The sequence below is a fragment of the Psammomys obesus genome, unplaced genomic scaffold (assembly GCF_907164565.1).
Source record: "Psammomys obesus unplaced genomic scaffold, mPsaObe1.curated_primary_1811, whole genome shotgun sequence".
Lineage (NCBI taxonomy): Eukaryota > Metazoa > Chordata > Mammalia > Rodentia > Muridae > Psammomys > Psammomys obesus.
The window spans coordinates 24,419,494-24,442,222 of record NW_026596117.1 but is presented as its reverse complement, the minus strand read 5'-3'; the positions used below and the strand labels follow the sequence as shown (position 1 = coordinate 24,442,222).

General features: G+C 48.0%; 1 protein-coding gene and 1 non-coding gene across 2 annotated transcripts; one reads left to right on the top strand and one right to left on the bottom strand.

Annotated features, from left to right (window-relative positions):
* The first annotated feature begins 8,184 nt into the window (after window positions 1-8,184).
* Window positions 8,185-11,606, top strand: Tifab (TIFA inhibitor). The gene is made up of 2 exons (XM_055629341.1): window positions 8,185-8,246; window positions 9,626-11,606. The coding sequence occupies exon 2, from the start codon at window positions 10,000-10,002 to the stop codon at window positions 10,735-10,737; it is 738 nt and encodes a 245-aa protein (XP_055485316.1). The 5' UTR covers window positions 8,185-8,246; window positions 9,626-9,999; the 3' UTR covers window positions 10,738-11,606.
* Window positions 11,607-22,066: 10,460 nt separating this feature from the next.
* LOC129692938 (small nucleolar RNA SNORA17) lies at window positions 22,067-22,193 on the bottom strand. Its single transcript, XR_008722799.1, has one exon. It is a non-coding gene; the product is annotated as a small nucleolar RNA SNORA17 (small nucleolar RNA).
* Between the last annotated feature and the right edge of the window lie 536 nt (window positions 22,194-22,729).

The window sequence follows — 22,729 nt, the reverse complement described above, 5'->3', positions numbered from 1 at the left end:
TAAAGAAACCACAGTCCTCGTGTTCTAATGACAAGAATGTGAGTGAGTTAAAAGGCCAAGGAGAACAGCATGGTGATTCCTTAAAAAACACAGATATAGAACGTGAGCCACAACTTCCACTTCTTGATATGCATACGTCACCAGCCTGGAGGCTTAGGATGTGTGCTGGGTATGGTTTCTGAATGATTGGTCCATGGTTGCTTGGCTGGTGAGCTGGGGTGAAACATGCCAGTGGCGGACGTGTGCGGCAGAGGTTGCTGCACGGAAAGCAGAGAACAGAACAGCAAGGAGTCAGGCAAAGATGCCTCCAGTGACCTATTCCCTTCTAGTCAACTGGAGGCAGTGTGTTAAAAAAAAAACACGAGCCAGTGTGTGTGTGTGTGTGTGTGTGTGTGTGTGCACTTCATTGTCAAGTCATAACAGATGCATACCAAAATAATTAAAGGCAAGGTCTCAAACGTGTGTTTTCCCCTGACTCATCCTTTTCATACAAGCATAGAACCACGTCAAAGGCCAGCTTTGACAGGTTGGGGTAAACTGAGGCATGGTGTAGAGTCGGGTACTGATCACTCAGCGGACTTTTCTCTGAGGATACAGAGCTTGATTCTCTTACTCATACACATTCACACCCTGGATGGATGGAGCAAAGCTCCGTGTTCCCCAATACCCTCACATGATCAGGCATCTTACATATTATGGGTAAAAAAAACCAAATCATTCCAAAGTACCCAAATACATTTATAGCTAAGCAACTTGTTTTAGATTAGCAAAGTGTAAGGGAGGAAGGGAATTTTTTAGCCAGTTTCTTTTTACTGTCAGTCTCCAAATGCAGTTACAAAGAAAGAATCCATTATTTTATTATTTATCTTAAAAAGTAATCTTATTAAAATTTAAAAGAATCACAAATCTACACTTTTTTTAAGATTTGAGAAGATACTGATAATTTAAAATACTAATTAAACATAGAATAAAAATGTTCAGTACAGATAATTTGTTTTTTTCCTATGACTAACAAAATTAACAAACTTCTGTCAATACTGATAATAATAGAAAGAAGAAATAAGTTAATATTAAGAATAGAAAAAAATAGATAGCAGATTCACCAAGATTAGAAAAACCACTATGAATAAATTTATACCAGTGAGCAGAAGCCAATGATAGAGAAAAAAAAAAATGAATGGGAAAATACGAATTACAGAAACTGTTTTACAGTGGAAAGAAATATTGGATTGTTCTAGAATCACTAAATAAATTGAATTAGTAGTAAATAAATAATCTTCCCTTTAAGAATTTGCTGCTTGATGTAGTTTTAAAGCAGATCCCATCAGAAAGAAATATTTGACAAACTGAGAAGAGATAAAGGATCACTGTTAATTCCGTTTGAGGTTACTTTTATATAAAAACAGTAAGTCATTTTTACTTTAAATTCTCAAGATGCACATCTACTTACTAACAATTTTTTTTTTAAAAAATTATATCAGGAAGCTGCGGGCAAAAATAGATACAAGAAATCAGCCATCTTCTTGATCGCCAGCCCAGCTTCAGCAAGAGAGGCCCGTCAGCTAGTGCCAGGCAGGCTGCCGTTGTGCTTGTTCCCTGACTTTAAAAAGTCCCTAACTCAACGATTGTGAGTGCGCCTTTTAGAACTGTAAGTTGTTCCCTAATATTTTCTACATCAAATCAACTAACAAAAAACAACTTGAACTAACATGCTAAAACTACTTAAGTCAAATCAGGAATTCTGTAAAATCAATAGTTCATCTAAACAATATTATTTTACCTAAGTTCATCTTTATCTGCAGAATTGCCCAGTAGAGTGGGCTGTCTCCCAAGAGGCAACACTATAGGCAGCAAAATGGTCTCCCCAGGACCAGTCAGACCATTCTAGATATACAAGGAATACAGCAATGACAAACTTGAAAAGGCACAGCAGCAGCAAAGATCGATCCAGAGGTGGAGGCCCTGGGGCTGTGCCCCTCCAAAGGACATCTGTCACATCTGTGCGAAACGATGGACTGTCTCCAGGAATCTCTCTCTCCACTGCAGCTCTTTCTCACTCTGTCTGCCAGAACCACAATAGCCAAGATGGGAGCAACCCAAGCATCCATTGGCAGATGAGTGGATTAGCAAAACTGGAAATTGCATACAGGGGATATTATTCAACAAGAAAAAGAATGGAATTTGATACAGGCTACCATATGGATAAATGTTAAGGACATCATGCCAAGTGAAATAAGCCAGCCACCAGAAGATGAATCTGTATGATTCCAGTTCTTTGAAGTTGATCTAGAGAGGTCAAACTCATCGAAACAGAAAGTAGGAAGATGGTGTCTGAGGGCTAAAGGAGAAAGAAATGAGAAGTTTTTCTTAATAAGTATGAAAAAAATCTGGAGATGATCTACACGATAGCTTAAATGTACTTAGTAACTGTGCTGGTTGGTTTTCATTCTTGACACAATCTAGGGCCACTAAGGGAGACAGTCTCCACGAGGGATTGTCTGTCTTATGTTAACCGATGTTAGAAGATCCAGCCTCCTGTGAGTGTTGCCATTCCCTGAGTTCTGGTCCTGGACTGTAGAGGCCTGAAGAGAACGTATTACACAGGTGTGCATTCCTTTCTCTCCGCTGGTCGCTGGGTGTGCTGTGACTGGTCTCTTTAAGCTCCTGCCTTGACTTCCTTATTGTGACTGACAGTAACTTGCCATTGTGAGTTAAAATAAACCCCTTCTCTGCTATGCTGCTTTTGTCACAGCAACATAAACAGAAATAGGACAGTACCACTTCAAAAATGGTTAAAATGACCCTATGTGTGAATAATATGTGTGGCTACTTTACCAAGAGGGCACATTTTTTCTCCTTCCCACTTTCAGATCATACAGTGCTTTAAGCAACGGAAACAAGCTGCACTTCTACAGAGAGGGTTTTTTGTTTGGTTTTCACATTAAAAATTTGCCTTTGAAGACACAATTTTCAGATACTCTTTATTCTCACGGTGTCATGGACCATATTTATGCTGGGTTTTCATCTCACAATGAAAACAGAAAGTTCATGTGTGAACAGCCATGTGTCACATTGTGAGGTCATCATCCCTAGACAGCTTCAGCCCTTAAAGAAACCCATGCTTTTAAGAGGTGTGTGTGTGTGTGTGTGTGCATATGTATGTGTGTGTACACGTGTGTACATTTGTGTGTATGTGTATGTGCATGTGGGAGTATATGTGTATGCATTGTATGTGCATGTGTATGTCACTCCCCAAGTGCTGTTCTCCTTCATTTCTTTTAAACATGTTCCCTCATGGCCCTAGAGCACCTCAAATAGGCCATGACAGCTGGCCAGTTAGCCCCAGAAATCCGCCTGCCTCTGCCTCCCCAGTACTGGGATTACAAGCTTGTGTCCAGCTTGTAATGTGGGTGCTGGGGTTGAACTCAGGACCTAAGGTATGCATGCTCCTCTCATGGGCCAGTCCAGGTGCTGCCAGATTCCAGATGGAAACCTGTGGAACCTGGGAGTCTCAGGTTCCGCTTCTCTCAGGTACAGCTAGAGCACTCAGAGCAAGGTCTGTGCACGAGGGTCCCAGATCTCACAGGGGCTGAGGTGCGGAGAAGAGTTTCCAATGTGCCATAATTAGCTCTTTTTTAATGAGATTGCCAGTACCAGATGACAATGGACACTTGGGCGTTCCAAAGCCGGTGATGATGTTACGGCCCTTTGGTTAAGCTGCCGTGTTAATGGCAGAGGACTCAGGTGGACACCTGTGCCAAACACAGGTCCAGCTGCTGCTTTGTGGTCAGCAGCTCACTTCCTCTTCAGTGGTGACCAAGGGAGCTATGGCTGCCAGGCCAGAAGCCAAGCCCTGAGGGTCCAGCAGCAAATTCTTCACAGAGGAGGGGAGCCCGTCCTTTCCCAGGATAAATGATGAGCCTCAGGTGGTCATGGTGGAGGAATGAAGTGAGAGAGAGTGAACCAGGTGCATTATAAACCTTGGGCAGCGGGAGGGGTTCTGGGGCTGAGTATATTTGATTTGATGGGACTAGGGGTGCCAGGTATACCTCATTTACACAGTCCTATTGTAAGAAGGGGGACACAGTACTTAATGATTCTGTGGGTGGAGAACTCCAGGTGTGGTTAGAGGTCATTTGCATATCTCATCCTTTGCTCTTCCTTTCCCTGTCCCCTCTCCCTTTCCTCTACCCATCTTTCTGTCCTGGTCCTGATGATTCTGCCTTGCCCCAGGCCTAAAAGCAATGAAGACAGATGACCACAGGCTGAACTTTAGTGAAACCTCAGCCAAAACAGACTTCCTACTGCAGGGTTTTGTTTTTCATGAATTTGGTCATAGAAGTAGGAAGGGTCCCCTGCCTTGGGGTCACAGTCACAGTGAGTCACAAGCACCCACCCTTCTCTGAGAGCTGGCCGAGGCAGGGAGTGTTGTCTTCATCACAGAGCAACTGTGCTCAGCCCCTCAGGGATGGCCAGGGCCAAGACTAGGCTATATTCCCCCCCCCCAAGTTTCCCCTCAACAGACAGATCATCTTACTCCAGTCTACAGTTGAAGGAGTAAACCTGGCTCCTCATCCTTTTCTTCTTGCTGGCGGGAATTTGCCTGACTGTTCCTGTTCCCGTGTCCTCTCTCCTTCGTCTCTGACCACCATGGCCTTGTGCTCTGTACCCTGCTTTACCTCTGTGTTCCCTGCAGTCTGAGTGTGATCTCCCTCAAGCCATTTTCAGGACACCTGGAGTCAAAAGAACCAGGCTCTCTCCTTGTGTTAAAATTTTTTTTCAACTTGACACAAATTAGAGTTGTTTGGAAGACTCACCTCCAGTTGGACCGGCTTGTAGGCAATGGTGTCGGGAATTTTCTTGATTAATAGCTGACACGGGAGGGCCCAGCCCACTGGGAGTGGGGCCACCCCTGAGCAGGTGGTCCTAGGTTGTATAAAAAGGGTAGGCGAGCGAGCCATGGAGAGCAAGCCCTTAAATGTCACTCCTTCATTGTCCATGCTTCAGTCCCTGCTGCGAGTTCCTGCCCTAACTTCCCACATGACGGACTGTTACCTGGAAAAGGAAACTGAAATAAACCATTTCCTCCCCCACTGGTTTTGTCAGGGTCTCATTACAGCTGTGGAAAGCCTGGTTAGGACTCTCACCAGAGGGGCGGCTCTGCTGAGCTTTTTGGCTGTTCTCCATTACAGCTTTGAAAGGCAGGTTAAGGGTGCTGCCACAGGTCCTCAAGACTCTTCAAGGGGCATCCAAGTTGGCCCGGGAGCAGACCTCCTAAGCTCAGGGCCTGGTTGGCCAGGCAACTGCATACAAAGAACACCTGACTGCAAGTGCCAGGGCCAGGAGAAACCTCACAGACCAGGCTCTGGTGTGGCCGGGTACACACCAGGTGTACCTTGAACAAGTCACCTGACTGCTCCAGCCTCAGTTTCCCCATCTGCAAGATAAGTAGCAGGGATGCCTTTCCCAGCAAGGAAGCGGAGACTTCCTGGCATGATGATTTACCTCATTATGAATAAAATGGAACTTAGGTGAAGCTCTCCCACGGTGGGGAATCAACTCCTAAACTGTCTCATTTTAAGCCCACGATGGGGCGTTTTGAGAATGTAGGGTTTTCACAGTGTCGCTCTCCTCCAATCGCCCCTCTCCTCAGGTATGTTCTGGATCTTCAGCTAAAGGTTCTGCTGAGACTGAGGTAGCAGGTCTCCCTGTGGTTAGCACTTTCCGCACATCTCACTCATTTAGTCCTCCCAGCTTCACCCACTTGCTCCTCTCTGACAGAGCAGAAAACTGAGGTCCAGACAGGGTGTCCAACTTGTCACGCAAGTGTTACGTGAGTGAACAAGCTGGGGGCACAAGCGTGCCTGGGAAAAGCGGCCTGAGGAGAAGGTCTGGGGAAGTGGTTGTTTGTCTCTGGGTTCCCCAGCTGGCTCACAATGGGGTTCATCTTGCTGAAACAACACTCTTTAGAGTCCAGAGCCAGATGCCCAGCAGCCAGCCAGTCAGAGGCGCAGGTAAGGTAAGGCCGGTCAGATGGAACCTCCTGAGCAAGGTTGAGAGGCTGTGCCTCCATCTCACTTAGCTCTCTTTTCCTGCTCATCTTGTCTCCCACCTTCTACCTAAAAAGTCAAAAATAAGTGTTGTCCCCACAGACCAGCCTCAGAGTCCCATTATGTCTTGGAGAAGGACCCTGGGTGGAACTTCCTCTTGCCAGATGAATCGCCTGGGTGTTTCACTTCCCTTTCTTGATGTTCCTGGCCCAGTTTCTGCACCACAGGGACTGAACACTTGTGTCTTATGCCCACACCCTTGTTGGAGAGTGCTTGTAGCAGGGTGGTAGGCAGGGGGTGTCCCATCTCCAAGGAAGAAACTCAGAAATGGTAAAGGCCTACGCCAGGCCCAGCTCTGCAGACAGAGAGGCAGTGGGCATCACTGCGGTATCCATGTGACCTATAAGGCCAGCAGACATGGGGGACACTGGGGAGGAAGCTCTTATGGAAAGAGGGACTTGGTTTTCTTCAGGCTTGAGAGACCTGTGTAGGCAGAGACTGACACATGTGAGCCTCATGGCCCAGAAGACTTGCCCTGCTGTGCACACTCATCCCGCTGTATGTATGCCGTCCCTGAGGTACCTGACTGTGGCTCCTGAGCTTCTGCTGATCCATCAGTGCAGTAGAGACTGTGGCTGTTTTCACCAAGTGGGTGCAGCGCTGACAATGAGCCTGAGGTCCAGTCCAGCTGTCCAACCGACATCTGGCTTCTTGTCCTCCCCAGGCAACCAGCTTGCCTGCCACATTCTCAGAGCTACCCCTTGGGTTACTGTTGCCACGAGAGGTTCACTGAGAATTGTCAGGAGAGAATTTGCATGGTGACATGAACATTTTAATCCTTCTTCAATGCCAGCAGGACCTAGGGCACAGGAAGTTGGGGGGAAGGATGGAGAAAGGGCCGTTGAAGGTACTAAGGCCTCATTCACTGAGCTTAACACCTTCGTGAAAGCACCCTGTTCCCAGCTGTCTGGTGGCTCTGAGGGAGAGCCTGGCTCCTTCCCACCTATCCTGAATCATTGATGACAGAACAGGAGCCTGTACTCTGTGGCCCAGCAAGCAAGGAATTGCACCAGGGGCAGACCTTGGAGGCTGGGGCTAGGCCCACTTGTGTCCTCAGCTGGCTATGCTGCAGACTCACTGTGTGACCCTGGCAAGCCTCCTTCGAGCTTCAGAGTCAATTATTTCAGCACTGACTCTCAGGTAGACAGGAAAGACCTAGGAGAGGCCGTAGAATTTCCCTGAGCTCCCCTGAGTGAGCACAGCCTCTGAGGCACTGCGCTGGAGGGCCCAGAGCACATCATCTTGGAAGAAGGCACCAGGAGAGCCTCAGGAATGAGTCTCCACTCAGGGAAAGCAGTGTATGATGGGCTCCCTCCCATTCTACCCAACCCAACTGCAGGGGGAGAATGGGACAATGGGACAAAGCCAGCAGATGGCCTTCTGCATACACTAAAGAGGCCTATTTCCATGAATAGGCAGCCCTTCCCTTCCCATGAGTATCCATGCTCTCCCTTCCCATAAATGCTCATGTTCTCCCTTCCCATGAGTGGCCATGCTCTCCCTTCCCTTCCCATGAGTGGTCATGCTCTCTTTTCCCTTCCCATGAGTGGTCATGCTCTCCCTTTCCTTCTAATGAATGTCCATGCTCTTCCTTCCTTTCCCAAGAGTGGCCATGTTCTCCCTTCCCTTCCCATGAGTGGCCATGCTCTCTTTTCCCTTCCCATGAGTATCCATGCTCTCCCTTCCCCTGTGTTTCACTCACTTCTGAGATACCCTGGAGATTCTCCATTACTTATGGCTTTCTTGACCAACCCCAGACAGTTGAGAGGAATCTCCTAGTCTAGGAGCTCCCTGGTAGCAACTCTCTGCCCTCAGAGGGGAGAAGAAAGTTGTTAATACTCTGTGGTCTCTGGAATAGTAGAGACTGGGAACACCCAGACCCAGGAAACCCTGCTGTCAAGAGGCCCCTCTAGAGGGGGTACCAGTTTCACAAGTCTGTCAGTGGGCTCCACTTCTGCAAAGGAGATGACACTTTCAGTTCTTTCCTAGAGTGAAAAGGGAAGAACGATAGAAGTGACGTGTGCTCTGACCCAGTACAGTCCTGAACTACTAAAAAGCCTGCCCAGGCATTGCCCCAACCCTTCCTGCAGAGAGCACACAGCTGCAGAGTTAGTGCCAGATGTACCCGGCAGTAAGGTAGGTGAAGGTTGGAGGGACCTGCACCCACAGGGAGGCTGGGGGGACTACAAGGAGGGCCCCTGGCCAGAGCCAGCATCATTCTGTTTGTCAGCCGGGGGGGCCATTAAGAGGTTGGGGTTTCTGTTCTCCCAGATCAACTGGGATCCAAGACAAATAAGTCTGCTTCTGCAGGAGTACTGTCTGGCAGAGAGCAGGCTCCCATAAGTTTTAAGTGCCCAGTAGCACAGAGAGATCTCACAGAACCATGTTCACTTTCAATACCCCTGGGCCATGCACTGACTTCTAAAGGATACAGATACACCCTGTGTTCTCACCAGGCCTGAGGGCACTGTTGCCCAGCCCTCAATCCTGGGCTCAACTTGCACCAAACCTCAGGAAGAAGCATTCTTTGGGATCAAAGGGTGCCCAAAGAGGTGTGCCTGTCTGCTTGGTAGGGGAAGGATATCTTCAGGGGCCTAGGCCTCCCTGTCAACTAGATCCCCACTGGCATACTACATTTAGAAAGCAACAGGACAAAAATTTGGCAACTTAGCACAAGCTTCCTATCCCGTAGCCTTTAAGAACTATGCTCCCATTTATGGTTGACTGAGATATCACTCATTTTATGTGGATGTCTCCTTACCTGGCAGGTGTGCCCCAAATACCTGCTTTGGCCAGATGCTGTATGGACTGCCTGGTGGGTCACACTCTACCCCTGGGAGACCTCAGGGGACCAGGAGAGAAGCCTACAGAACTCTTGGGGGGGGGGGAATGCAAATATGGACGGGTGGGGGTTGGCCAGGTGCCCTTGTGGTTTATGTAAGAAGAGACAAGGTCACCTTTCTCATGAAAGAAAACATTTGAACTGGGCCCTGAAAGATGAGCAATGTTTTCACACAGAGTTTAGGATAGAACACACCTTGTTAGCAGAAAAAAATATTGCCGGCCAAAGCCAGGCAGTAGAGAAAGACTATAATTATTGTATAGCTCCTTGGTCCCTGCAGAAGGTGGTGGCAAACCCTGGGTCGTGCAGGGCAGGTAGACACTGTATAATAGATGTGGTATAGATGCGGCAGAGTCTGTGTTCGTCAAAGCCAGGCAGGAACCAATCGAGCCATGGGATGGGGCCCTTCCCATGTGCCCCTCAGACACTGAAGGACAAATTCCTGGAGGTGCATCTGTGATACCTTGTGTGCACTTCCCGGAGCCCCTGAGGGGTCTCCAACAAGCCAGATTTCCCCTCTGTTCGCTGTCTCCACCAGGATCTGCCTTCTGCCCAGACATTCAGGAGAGGCGAGCGCTGAACATAGTGGGGTTACTGGAAACACTGAGAAGGAGCTATCTTTACCTTCCGTGGGGTGTTCAGGACCTTTTCATGTTGCTCTGTACCTCCACAGAGGGAAGCACCATACCTGTCCCCTCCAAAGGGGTATTCCCAAGAGCACAGGCCGGTCTCCACAGCACCTGGACTGATAACCTGGCTCAGAGGAGGACTCTCAAGGGTACGAGAAAGCCTGTCATGTCTGCTCGTCTCTTCCTAAAAAGCAGGGACAAACTGCCTCCAGATGGCCCATAGACTATCAGGCTCCACCCTGTGAGCTGGTAAGATTAACCCTTGTCTGGAAGGACAGACACACCCGTACTATAAAACAGTGCGATTCAGAGTGGATTCAACAGCGTGTCCTGTTGGAGTGTGAGGAGGTGGAATTCCAGCACTTGTGCCAGCCTCTGCTCCATCCAGCTCGGACAGAATGACCGTATCCATTTAGGCATGGTCCTCCTTGACAAGATTTGGCCCCAGGATCCTCAAAGTGGGCAGCCTGTCTGGGCTCAGAAAGCTACAGAGGTGTGTCTCTGTCACATTCTTCCCAGGGTCTCCTCTATGGAGAGGCCCCTCACAGCCCTGCACGTGAGCTTATACCACCCTACACAGGGCCCGGTCACCTTTGCCAAAGTCCCCCTGCAGCTGCAGCATGATGCCAGCCGGATGCTGGTTGGGCGGGGGCAGGACACCCACCTCCAGCTGCAGCTGCCACAGCTGTCCCGCCACCATCTGTCCCTGGAGCCCTATCTGGAGAAAGGCAGCACTCTGCTAGCCTTCTGCCTCAAGGTTCTGACCCGCAAGAGCTGTGTGTGGGTCAACGGGCTGCCACTGAGGTACCTGGAGCAGGTCCCCCTGAGCACTGTCAACAGAATCTCCTTCTCTGGCATCCAGATGGTAGTCCGCAAAGAGGGCGGCACCTCCCTGGAGGCCTTTGTCTGCTACTTCCATTTCAGCCCTTCACCCCTGATTTACAGACCCAAGGCCCAGGAGACAGACGAATGGGAAAACATTGTTAAGAAAGAGACTCCCCCTGTTTTGGGGGAGGCAACTCATGATCTCCTGGGGTCTCTCCACGGCTCCTCCCAGACTCAGACAGCTGTTTCCCTGCCAAGCCCTGGAGAAGCAACAGAAACAAAGCTCCAGAGGGAGCCAGAAGACGCGGCACCCCGCCAGCCCTACTGCTGAGAGCAAGCCTTGCTGAAATGGGGTTGAAATATTTGAGCTACATCGTGCGAGGTTAACACGCAAAGTTCGCATGCAAGGCCACTGGCCGCTCTGCTCACGGGGAACTGATTCTGTAAACTCGGAGCAGTCCAGGGGTATAGAGGTGCCCTCCATGGCTCCGGGTAATGGGAACTTCATATAATTTTAGAGGCCCTGAGGGGTTCTGGGGAGCCTCTGCCAGCACCCCCCCATTTCCTCCCTTGTCTGGCTAGGGGGTTACTTTATGTTGCTCATTTCACATGCTGCTTAAGAGCAGAAGGGTTGCAGCAGGAATGCAAGGGCGTGTGGAGAAATTACGTTTGTGGTAGCTCTGGGTTGCCTTCAGCTTTCGAATACCCACAGGCGCTCAGGGCTTAGGAGAGCCTGTGTTTAATAAACTGAAAGTATTTCATTAAGCTGGCATGCCCAGCAAGATTCCCTGAGCCCAGATGGGCCACATGTAAGCCGTGTTGTCACGTGGCCCTGGGGCCCGGATACCTGGAAGAGGTGTGAGTGGAAATGGGGAAGGTAGGCAGGAGCTTGCGTTTCTGGGAAGGCAGCAAGTGGATCTCAAGGCTTCCAGGAGGAAAGCTAGAAGCTAGGACTGCTTGGAAACTTCCTGTCCTCCTCTTCTCTTTTCTTCCTTTCCTTCTTCCCCTGTTTTCTTGTTCCTTCTGCTCTCCTTCCATTCTCTGTCACTTCTGAATCAAAGCCTTGATTGGCCAGAGGGCAAGGATCTTCAGGGAAAGATGGTTCTCTAGAGAAGTAGGCTCTTTCAGAACTAAGTCTATGGTTGGAGTGCAAGGTTGTGTAAGAAGTCAACCCAGCAGTTATCTCACTCAGAGTAAGTCAGATGCCAGCAGGGGTGGGGGAGGTATCTTATCTGAATGGAGGTGGGGATGGGGGGGTTGTTAGGAGCCAAGCAGGTAAGGACGGGGGAATTTTCTCAGTGAGAAGGGGACCAAGGGCTAGCAACGGCTTGCCATTCAGAAATGGTGTTTACTCATGGGATGGCAGGAGTGTGCCACAGACTCCGCCAATCACCATAACCCCAGACCCTGCACTTGGGCACCCAACACACGAGGGTGTAGTGCTGCTGGCAGACTAATACCCCACCCTGTGGGCGTCTGTGCCACCCCTGTCATCTACCATCCCTGCCCCTTTGTGCCCGAGGCGGATTATAGGAGGCTCAGCACTGCTTCCCTGCCCGTAGAGAAAATAACACTGGACCAGACCTACCCAATCCCTGCTCGGGAAGGTCCCTCCTCCAACAGGATGTGAATGGAGTACACTCAGGCAGGGCTGAGGAGGACATGCTCTGCCTTCGGGGGTTGCCGGCCATGTTATGAATACACCCTCGAGACTCCCAAAGCAGTTGCTTCCTCAGTTACCAACGGACGTGCACCAAACATCCACCTCACGCCAAATGAGTACCCACTCTCAGGATCCAGGAAAAAAAAACAAAGAAAGCCAAGAAAATCTGCACTCTAGCAGCTTGCTGGACTCCGAAATGAGAAGCACTTGGGATCAGATGACTTAATTATTTTATCACAGCTATTGTGATTGTATCTTCTCTCTCCTCTAGCTGGGCTTGAGATTAGCCCTATCATTGGGTGGATTTGAAGGTGATGCTTGCTATATATCCCTCCCTCTGCTAAGCAGGTCACAGTGTGATAAGCCATGGGACACTGCCACTAACACACACAGTTCTCACACTCCCCCAGATAGACACTGGTCTCACACACAGCTCACAGGTAAGGAAAGTCAACTAGCTAGGGCCATGTCACGGGTGAGTCTGGTGACCTTGGGCAAGCGATTTAGCCAGACACGCCCTCGGATTCTATCTCAGGAAAGCTAGGAAGATAGGCATACCTGCCTGTCAGAACAGTTGGGCGGCTCTTAGGAGGTGGGGCATGGGAAATGTTTAGTGCCATGCCTGGCACACAGCAGCTGCTCAAAAAAGGCCAGCCACCATCCTGAGACCAAAGACAGGGAAAGCTAAAATATACAAATCCCAAAGCTTATCACAAACAAGGAACTTGGGGTGACTTGAACCCAAGTGATCTGGCTCCAGAGCCTAAGGGCTTTCAGCACTCTGTGACTCTCTAAGGGTTTCATTTCTATTTGGGGCCTGAAGGGAGGAGGTTTTATATCAGAAGGTCTTGGTGTAGAACGAGAGACACTATGGGCACTGGAGAAGAGAAAGTACCTGTAGGTTCAGGCTGGTGCTTTTCACAGGTCCCTGGAAGATTCAAGTGCTGTCCAGAGCAGCTGCCACAAAGCCTGGGGAGCCATTCTTAGACCACGCATGACCACCAAAGGCAGAAGGCACCAGGGTCTTTACTTGCAGCTCCTGAACTCGCAGCACAGGCTACAGCTGCTGACTGCCTCTCTCCATCCTCTCCCTTCCAGGAGACCCCATCCCTGCCAGGGGTCCCTATGATAGAGCAGAGAGCTTCCTCCACAGGGACTGCATTGTTGGAATATTTTGGGTGAAGCGTCTGTGAGGTCCTCACTCTGAAAAGTAGGCTAAAGGATGACAGGCCAGACACAGGAAGGGGAAGAGCCAGGAAACATCTGGCTTGTTTCTCAAAGTCTCCTCAGGAAAGTTTCTTCCTCCTCCTCTTTTTCTTCCTTTTTAAAAAAAGTTTTCATATATATATTCATATATATATATATATATATATATATATATATATATATATATATATATATATTAAGACAAAGTCTCACTGTGAGGCTCATAGTAGCCTTGCATGCGCTGTCCTGCATCTGCCTCCCAAATGCCTCAGTTACAAGTGTACGCCAACCACCCCTGACTTGTGTCAAGTACTCAAGAGAGCAAACTCCGCTAGACCCCACTTCTCGTGAAAAGCATAAACAAGCCTCAAGCCGGCAGCTTCACGGCCCCCTCCCACTTCCCTAGCACTTGAAATCTGCAAGGTGATCTCAAGACCCTGGTTTGCAGATTTGACATCACCATCACTTACTTCTCTCGCCTGTGCAGGATCCCTTCTAAGCCTCTCATCTGCGTGTGCTCAGCTTCCCGCTCCCGGCAGGGTAGCCTGTGTGGCCACAGGGATGAGCACATGGACGCATACACAGCGTACAGACATACAGACACCCATATGCACAAAACCCGGGTGGCTTCAAGCTGCGTTCTGGTCAGCCTGCTGTCTGGGCTACAATTCATGCTGCTCCCTCCATCATCCCATGGTCTTTGGACCTGTGGCTCCTGCATTAGTGCCCCTGTAGAAGTAAACAAAGGCACTTCGGGTAAACTTGTCTGTGGCACACAGTCTGGGAGGACAAGAGAGAGAGCTGTCTCTCACTCTCCTGCCCCAGTGGGCAGCCCAGGGCTTCAGAGAGCATGGCAATGTTTCCTTTGTCTTCCTCCCTCCTTGAGCTTCTGCACCCCACCTCAGCTGGAACCTGGGTTTGGGGCATGTGCATGATGAATGTGTGATGGGGAAGGAGAGACAGCTCCCCCTCATCAGCACTTCCAGCCTCCAATAGAGGTGCAATGGGGCAGGCTCTCCCAGGAGACCCCAGGAAGGGCTCTTGGCCAGCTGGCTAGACTGAGGCCAGGCCACCTGCCAAATCTCCTGTCCCTGGCCCCCTCTCCCAAGCACACACCAGAAATACCCATCTTGCTATGTCAGCTTGCCTACTACACACACACCAGTACCACCTGAGACCACAGGGCACCAGAAGGCCACCTGGCTAGAGGCCTGAACAGAACAGTTGTTAACTGGAAGGAATACTGGTTGGTACACAGACGGGTAGCAGTCATTTCTGCCAGCTGGGCACTGAGGGAGTAGTTGCTCCATCGATGTGTAAGTAAAGCCTTAGGTGAAGGGTCCAGTTTTAGGCCTTCCGGTATGTGGTAGAGCTGGAGACATGGATTGAGAATCGTTTCTATCACTGCGCACTGCACCATCAGGCTGCCGTCAACCGAGAGGTTCAGAAGCAACCAAGCCGGCCTCAGTAAGTGTAGATGGTTCCTAGCTACCTCTGCTGCCCAGAAACCAGCCCAAGCTGAGACACCCACCTCCTCCTCCATCCACTGGTTCCAGCCCTTGGCCTCTCAGTGATCACTCTGCGGCCCCAGGCCATCTATCTAGCCAAGACTTGGGGGAGGGGTTAAGCCCTAGGAGGAGATTCGGATTTTAATGAACTTGGTTCACATTGCAAGGCTCTGATTCCTCTTACCTTTACCGTGAACTCACAGGCGGATTAAAGTGAAATAAAACTTACTATTTGAGTTACATTTTCAGCTTATTGAAAACATGTATTACCTCCTTGTGACTGGGCCGTGAGAAGGGAAGTTATTATCGTTCTTCAGAGTTTGTAAATGCTTTACGGCTGAGATACTAAGCCTGCTTGGGGCGGGGGTGGGGGGAGGCGGATGATGGAGTAAAAATTGTTCCCACTTACCTTTGCTTTCCAATCCCATGCTCCAGTGGGGAGGAAGCATCCCAGGTGACCGATGGGGAGCCAGGTGAACCCCGGCAGAGGAGTGTAATTACTTTCTTCTTTAGGCATTAAAGCGCCCTTTGGCAAGGGAGCTTGCTCCACTCTCCAGAGAGGCTGCAACTCACCCATCCCCATCCCATCCTCTTCCTGTTCTTTTGGTATTTGTTTCTAGGAGAAAAATGGCCTCCAGCCCCATGGCGACAATAGCATCTTAGGAGTATTTGTGAGGGGCACCGCTTTAGACATTTGGGAACAAGAAGGAGGCAGAGAAAGGGCAGATCTGAGTCAAGATCGCATCCGTGAAGAATAAAGAATGCACATGTGCAACTGGCTCTAGAGAAGCGGGAGATTCCTCTCTTCCCCTGTCATTTCCCCAATCCCTCTGCATACTGTCAACACAGAGAAGCCCCCAGATTCCAGACTTGGAGGTCCAGCTTTCTGACTCCTGGAAGGAAGCCTGCCCAAGATGTCTGCTCTGCTTTCTCTTAAAACTGTGGAGGCAGGGGGTCAGGGAAATCTTCAGAGTAAAGCAGAGGCTGCCTGAGAGGCCAGTGCTCAGCTGGGCAGCCAGATCTGACATTTCTGGGCTTGCTTCTCCGCAGGGTCAGATACCATGGTGCTATTCTCCCAGAGAGCATGTCTCAGATGGGCTGGAACAGGAATACTGTTAAGTAGCCTATTAAAACCCTGTTTGGAGGGTTTTAATCATGCAGGACCAAGTCAGGCAAACAAAACCAGAGAAAGAGAGAGAGAGAGAGATTCTTCAGACAAGTGGGAAAATTGCTAAGAATCTAAACAGGAAGCAGAATTCAGAGATCGACCTGCAAAGACACTGCTAGCTGCACTCCTGTAACTGGAGGAGAAACTAAGAGAAGAGGTGTAAGAGAAACTGGAGTAGGCCCTGTCCTGAGCTGCTGTGAAGGTCTCTTGTGGAAATGGAGGACTCTGTGAGAGAGTCTGCTTGTGGCCAGCTGAGACTACAAGTTGGTGGGAAAAGGCAGCAATGGCGGGGCTTCTCTCCTTTTCACGACCCTCCTTCTCTTTAGCAGTGTTATGCCCAGATTACCAGGAGTAGTATCGTAAGTTTTTAGTCCTCAAACACATTAGAGATCTGAGAAGAATAAACTGTTAAAATGACAGAGGCTTACCCATTACCCAGATGGCTGCTATCCCATGATGTTGGTAGCTTCGCTGGGGGCACAAGTCCAGTGCTGTGTCAGTCTTCGGCTGTCAGGCTCGGCAAATCTGAAAGGCCTTTTTGGGGGAGGAACATGGGAGAGACTGACCTCACGTTGTCTTAGGCAACACGGGACAATTAACTCTCCAGGTGTCCTTTTTGTCCACAGTTCAGGCTGGGCCTTGGCAGCAGCAAGGCATTGTGGTAGTCTTGCCCAGTGGTTAGCATACCATAGTCCAGGCGAAGCCCTTGGTGCCCCATCTATCTTCTTGGAGACTTTAGGGTTACCTCTAGGAGCTGGGGTCTCCGTTATAAAGCTTAGGTTTTTTTAATGAAACATTTAAGTGCCATATTCAGCAGATTTTTGAAATGTTTGAGGACTACCTATCTATTCAGCATAGCTGAGTCAAACAAAGTGGATTTATATTTAGTAACCCATCCTGAACTTAACTATAAAAACAAAAAACAAAAGCTTTAGCTTGCATTTTTTTAATTATCCTCAACAATTTGTGAAACAAATTCAGAAGGCCAAATAAAGTCTGTCCAGGTAATCAGTCATGATCATAAGCAGAGTCATACATATTTAAAAATAGTTTAAATAATGCAATCATGAGGCATTTGGCACTCAACCTGTATGTTTTAATCATCTTTAACAGTCCATAATAAAATGACAATCATTGAATTGAAGCTCTTTCACATCAAAATCCTTAAATACAGAGATTGGGAACTTCCTTCATGCCCATGTAGCATATTACCATAGAACATAATAGTTTCCTGTATGACCCAGTTTATGAAAACAAGCTCTCCTAATAATGCTAGTAAAAACACGGAAATCAAATATATATATCCTTAAATCTGTCTCTGTTAGCCTATATATAGACCTTATGAGTTAGTGATTTTTATTAATATTGTAGTTGCCAGGACATTGTGCAAGTGATGTTTGCAAGCTATACAGGGTACATAAGATTAATGTCTAAGACCCGTTGACCTGTCAAGCCCCTGTTTGCTTCATTGACTTTTAGGGAACAAGGAAAAACACAAAGTAGCTAGAATGTTTCAATGCTTTAGGGAGTGTCTTGATTTTTCAGGAACTGAAAAAAACATTTAGTGGCCCAGGAGTCACGGATTTTAATTTGAAAATTCCCTGGCATATGCTTCTCTTAGACTAGGCCAATTTTATGACTTTTAAAATAGTTTCCTTTTTATTTAAAACATACATGGAATAGCAAATTGTTCTTAAGGTTGGGGTATTTTTTAGTATAGCCAAGTAACAAAATTTTCAAAAAATTTCCTATGGACCATAGTTTAGAAGTACAATTAGAGACAGAAATTGTATCATTCAAGGCTTAAATATCAATAGTCAAATTGTCATGTAACTATCTTTGCCTAGGGAACAATGGAGGCATCCAAGTCTTAAAATTTATTAACCTAAACAGGAATATTTTTTCTTCCTGGTTAACAAAGTGAAGCATAGGAAAATTAGGCATTTAACCCTAATATGCTTCAATAGTAGTTTTTATTGATTTATCTATTTATCAAGATGACACATTAATAAGACATTTTGTAAATATCTGATAAATTTTAAAATGTCCTGTAGTTTTATGTACTTAAAAGTTGTTAAACAATCTCTAAAATCAATGCCATATATATTATTTTGATGTCATAAAGTTTGGCTGCCAGCAAGAAAAGTTCTTGTATATGAACACATAGAAGGGCAGTTTTAATGCTTCATTAATCAAGCACAGTCTCAAACCCTGTCTCAAAACAGTAACATTCCCTTAAGCAGCCGAGGGTATACATTTCCTGTCTCAACTATGAAGCAGGAGAGAAGCATGTTTGATCAATAGTTTTCACCTATATATTTAGATATCTTTTTTTTTGCCAAGATTTTAGCATTACATTCAGAAATATTTTGACTCTTTCTGAGTTAAAATAGAAAACCAAACAATACCAGCACCAGTGGCTTAAGTATTGGTATATAAGAAAAACATAATGTAAGTTAACTTTTTCCAGTTGTGTCAGATTTTTTTAACCATACATAAACAAATTATCCAGAACATAGTAAACCTATACATTTAAAAAAGATATTTTTTTAAACTTTTTTTTTCAGTTGTAATTTCAAGGAAAGAGCCTCTTGTTACTTGCTGAATCCATTTCTCATGGGCACAGAGGTTTTGTAGCATGACTAGTCATCAGTTTTCCTATCGGAAAGGCTAAGCAGCTAGTGCCTAGCTCTGAGCTGGTTGCCAGCTTCATTCAGGCAGAAGGTGGGGGCATTCCTAGCTGAAAGGTGCAGATCTTGAAATGAGTTAAAACCAAGTCAAGAGTAAACTGGCCAGTAAAAGAAGTTTGGTCCTTTCCTCGGAATATGAAACACGAAGATATTTCTTTCAAGGAAAAGTGAGTTTTCAGGAATAACTAGGAAGGAATGAGCCATCGTCTATTTTCCCAGATTCTTTGGCCATTTTTTTTTCACGCGTCTTTCTAAAAAGTCAGTAGGGGATTCTGCAGGTCCCTGAACTAACCAAGTTACCTGACATATCTGTGAGACATTTGGCAGTTACCCTGAAACTCACCAAAAGAAGTTGGCAATAACTCCTAAGTGCCTCCCTCCTGCCCCAGCTAGGGCTGTTTTAAAGTAAAGCAGCATTTATACTCTCTAGTTCCATGCTGTAAGGAGAAATCTATGGAGTAGGAAGAGGGACAGAGAAGAGAGAAATGGAGCCAACAGTCAAAATAAAGCAAACATGAAACCATAACATTTCCTTTCTGACTTCTTAGCTTAAACTGTGAGCCTGTTCCTTAACTTCCTTGAAATGGCTCTCAACAAGGGTCAAGGGGGTTGGGGTCGTTGTCTGTCCCATCTCCCTAGTCAAGAACAATAAACACAAGACCAACAATTAACATACAGACAAATAAATTCAGTCCTCCTAGCTAATGGAGGCAAAACTGAAAGTGAGATGCTGGCCTCTCACCGTGCTGCAGATCAAAATTGCAAAGGGAATCCAATCTCCTACAGGTGGGCCTGAGACTCTCTTAGATCCCATGGCTCGAGGTCTTTAAGCCGGTCCACTTAAGACTTCCCAAGGCAAATGCAGGTTTACATGTTTACCAGTTGGGCCCAAGTCAGGAACATGACAAACAAGCAGGACAAACACCAGCCAGCTATTGGCTGTTGACTCAACGTGTCAGGGGTCCTGGGGTGAGGGAGTGTCTTGGGGATCCCGGACGAGCCCCCAAATGTTGTGCCCAGATTACAAAGACCACCAGGAGACTGATCACGTATGCAAGAACAGAGAGCCTTTATCACAGGCTTAAGCTTGGACTTCCCACTATCTAATGCAGCGGATTAGGGAAGGAGCCCTGAGTGGCTGCAAAGCTGGGTTTTTATTACGGTTTGAGGAAGGCACAGGACTTTCAGTTACATGACTGGTTCCCATTTAGCAGAAGCAAGCTTGTCCTAAACTGATCAGTTGGTACTGATCTAGAGGATGGGGGTGGGGGCACTTCATAGAGTGTTCAAGTAACAAGCTGTGTCCAGGTAACAATATCATTCCAACTAGCTAAGCAAAGGTTGACTAAACTATTGTTTCTGATTCTCAGGGAGGTCATTGAGTTATTGTATCTCATTTCCGTGGACTATAGTTTCATGTTCTGAGAAAGAGAATAAGGACCTAAGCAACTGTGGGAGCATTCCCAGGAAATGGAAAGTCAGGCCTGGAGTATCTTATGAAGCCTGTCATGGCAGCACAGCTGCTGCAGCACAGCTGCTTGAGCCCTTCATGCAAAAACAGCTGGCAAAGGAGACTGAGACTAAGAGATGGCCTGAAGGGTCCCTGCCCCACAGAGCAGAAAAGGGAAGAACATGATGGGTCTGTGGGCAGCCAAACTCCAACACAAACCCATTGTGTTCTGTGTCAGTGTCCCTTAGCCTTGCCTGGGCCCTAGGGTAGCCACCAGGTAGGATGGGAGCAGTCCTAGTCCAGAGGATGCCATAGCCCCTCTCCTCTCTGGCTCCTATTGACGCCAGGTGCTCTGCTGCCAACCACTCTACCCTAAACATCCGTGGGTCAGAGAATGGTTGCAGCAGAGTGACACACAGGAAGAGCCAGGTGTGGTCTGGCTTGGCTCTCACACATCCTTACCAGGACACCACAACTCCCTACTTTGAGGTGCCCCTTCCCAGGAGTCAGAGCACAGAGCAGAGAGAGGTGTCTGTTCTCAATACTCAAACCCCCACTGTTTCCTACCGATTCTAGAAACTTCCATTATCACACATGCCACCTGTCCCTCGTCGATAAGATGACAGCACTGTCGGGACCTACCTCATCTCTGTTAAGATGGGGAGAAAAAAACCAACAACATGTAAAACAATCAGTACATGAACTGCAGGGACTAAGTCCCAGCCATCACACTAGGCACTGAATCCTTCCAGAAGGATCCCTTGGTGCTCCCACTAAGAAGAGCCCTCCACCACAAAGCTCCACAGTGCTGGGACACTCAAATGGGACTGAAAGCAGTTATCTATGGCACAGAAGTCCTCATCTCCATAGGAGTCAGTACCCCATTTTAGATGTCTGCTCCCTAGAACTTCCTAGAAGAACCCTACATGTTCTTAGACATGAATGCTCTTAGACATGGTTGGCAGCTCAGTAGGTTTTCAGTAAGCCCCTGAAGGCAGGAGGGTGAGCTATGAGGAAGAATTCGGGTGGGGTAAAAGCTGGCTTCTAGGAAGGAACTGAGCGGACCCTCATGGAAGCCTTGATAAAGCTGTTGCTAGAGCTGTTAAACAGACTTTGAACAGCCAAGTGCTCCGCATGGCTTTACTGCAGAAGCTGTCACTGAGCCCAGGAGCCAGCAGCAGCGCGCTGCAAGGCCCCACACCATAACTCCTCTGTCTGACACCGGAGCTGTCTCCAGACAGGCCTTGCCTCCGACTCTTCACCACTCAGAAACAGGCACACAACTCTTGGACTCTGCCCCAGGAGGACTGGCAGCAGGCTGGAGCCTTGGAACCAGCACTGAGCCTCATTACCCAGGATCACATGGCCCCCGTGGACGCTCATTGGAGGCCTAGGCAGGAAGCTAATAGGGAAGGCTGCCTTTCAGTTTTGTATTCCGTGTCTCCTGGGCCTGTAGGTTTAGGGTTGAAACATCTCAAAGCCACATGTGCTCAGACTTGTTGCCCATGAGGGCCGGGTGGGCACTCTACAGGACCCCTGCCGAAGTCCGGGTAACAGAAAACCATAGGGTAATTGTGAGCTGCGATTTTCTCTCCTCTGCTAAAGAAAGAGAAAGCGCTCCCATCTGAGAATCTCAGCAGTGCCTTCGAAAGCAGGGTGAATGTTTTGACAACTCTCAAGGGATTTCCTCCTAGAGACAGATGCCCTCGACTCAGAGGAAGAAACCCCCAGATCCAGATCCTTCATCAGCCCCTGCAGTCAGGGCCAGAGCCACTGAATGCCCCACACCTGGCTCTCTGCTCCAGGGACTCTCATGGCAGCATCCGCCTCTCTCTGTGGTGTAATTCTTCTGACTATGGTCCGGTTTGAGAGACCTGTTACGAGGTGACCTTGCTGAATGGAAGGGAGAAGACTCAGGGAAGCACACACTCGTTCCCCCTCCTCTTTCTCTTCCTCCTCCTCTTCTTCTTCAGGGACTGTTAGGCTACCGAGTCCGATGTCCATAGGTGGGAACATTGAGTGTACACACAGCCTCTCCCCTCTGCCCCCTACTGACGCACATGTGACACAGCAGCCACGCCCACAATGCTTCTAACGGCAGGAGCGCATACTGGTTTTTACCACACAGATGAGGAGTTGACTTCCTGGACACCAAGAGCAGGGCCGCGCCTATTGCTCACCCAGGCTGTCTGCGTAGGGCTACCCAGCAGCCCTTGAAGGGCACTATGACACCACCACCCTGCAGCTGCCAGAGTTGGACCCTAGGACCCTGTTGAGTCAGGAAAGCTCCACCCCCACCCCCAGCCTCCAGTGTGCACTGGTCTCCTGGCGCACAAGGGCCTGCACCTACATTTCCAGGGAACCTGACGCTCTCTTCTAGCCTCTGTGGGCACTGAACACACACGGCGCACATACAAACAAGCAGGCACACACATACACGTCAATAAAAATAAATGTAAAGACTGTAGATACAACAAATGCTTAGGAAACAATGAGCTTTGGTTGTTTGCTTCATCTTAAATCCAGCTGGTTTAACTAACCTCATGTAACTTAATAATTCAGCTAAAAAGTTATTTATCCTTATAAATGATTAAATGCAATTTATTATTAATTTATTATTAAATCAAATGGCTTCATT

What these genes read in the sequence shown, in the direction of transcription:
- Tifab (XM_055629341.1), top strand. Translation starts at nt 10,000, where the DNA reads ATGGTCCTCCTTGACAAGATTTGGCCCCAGGATCCTCAAAGTGGGCAG.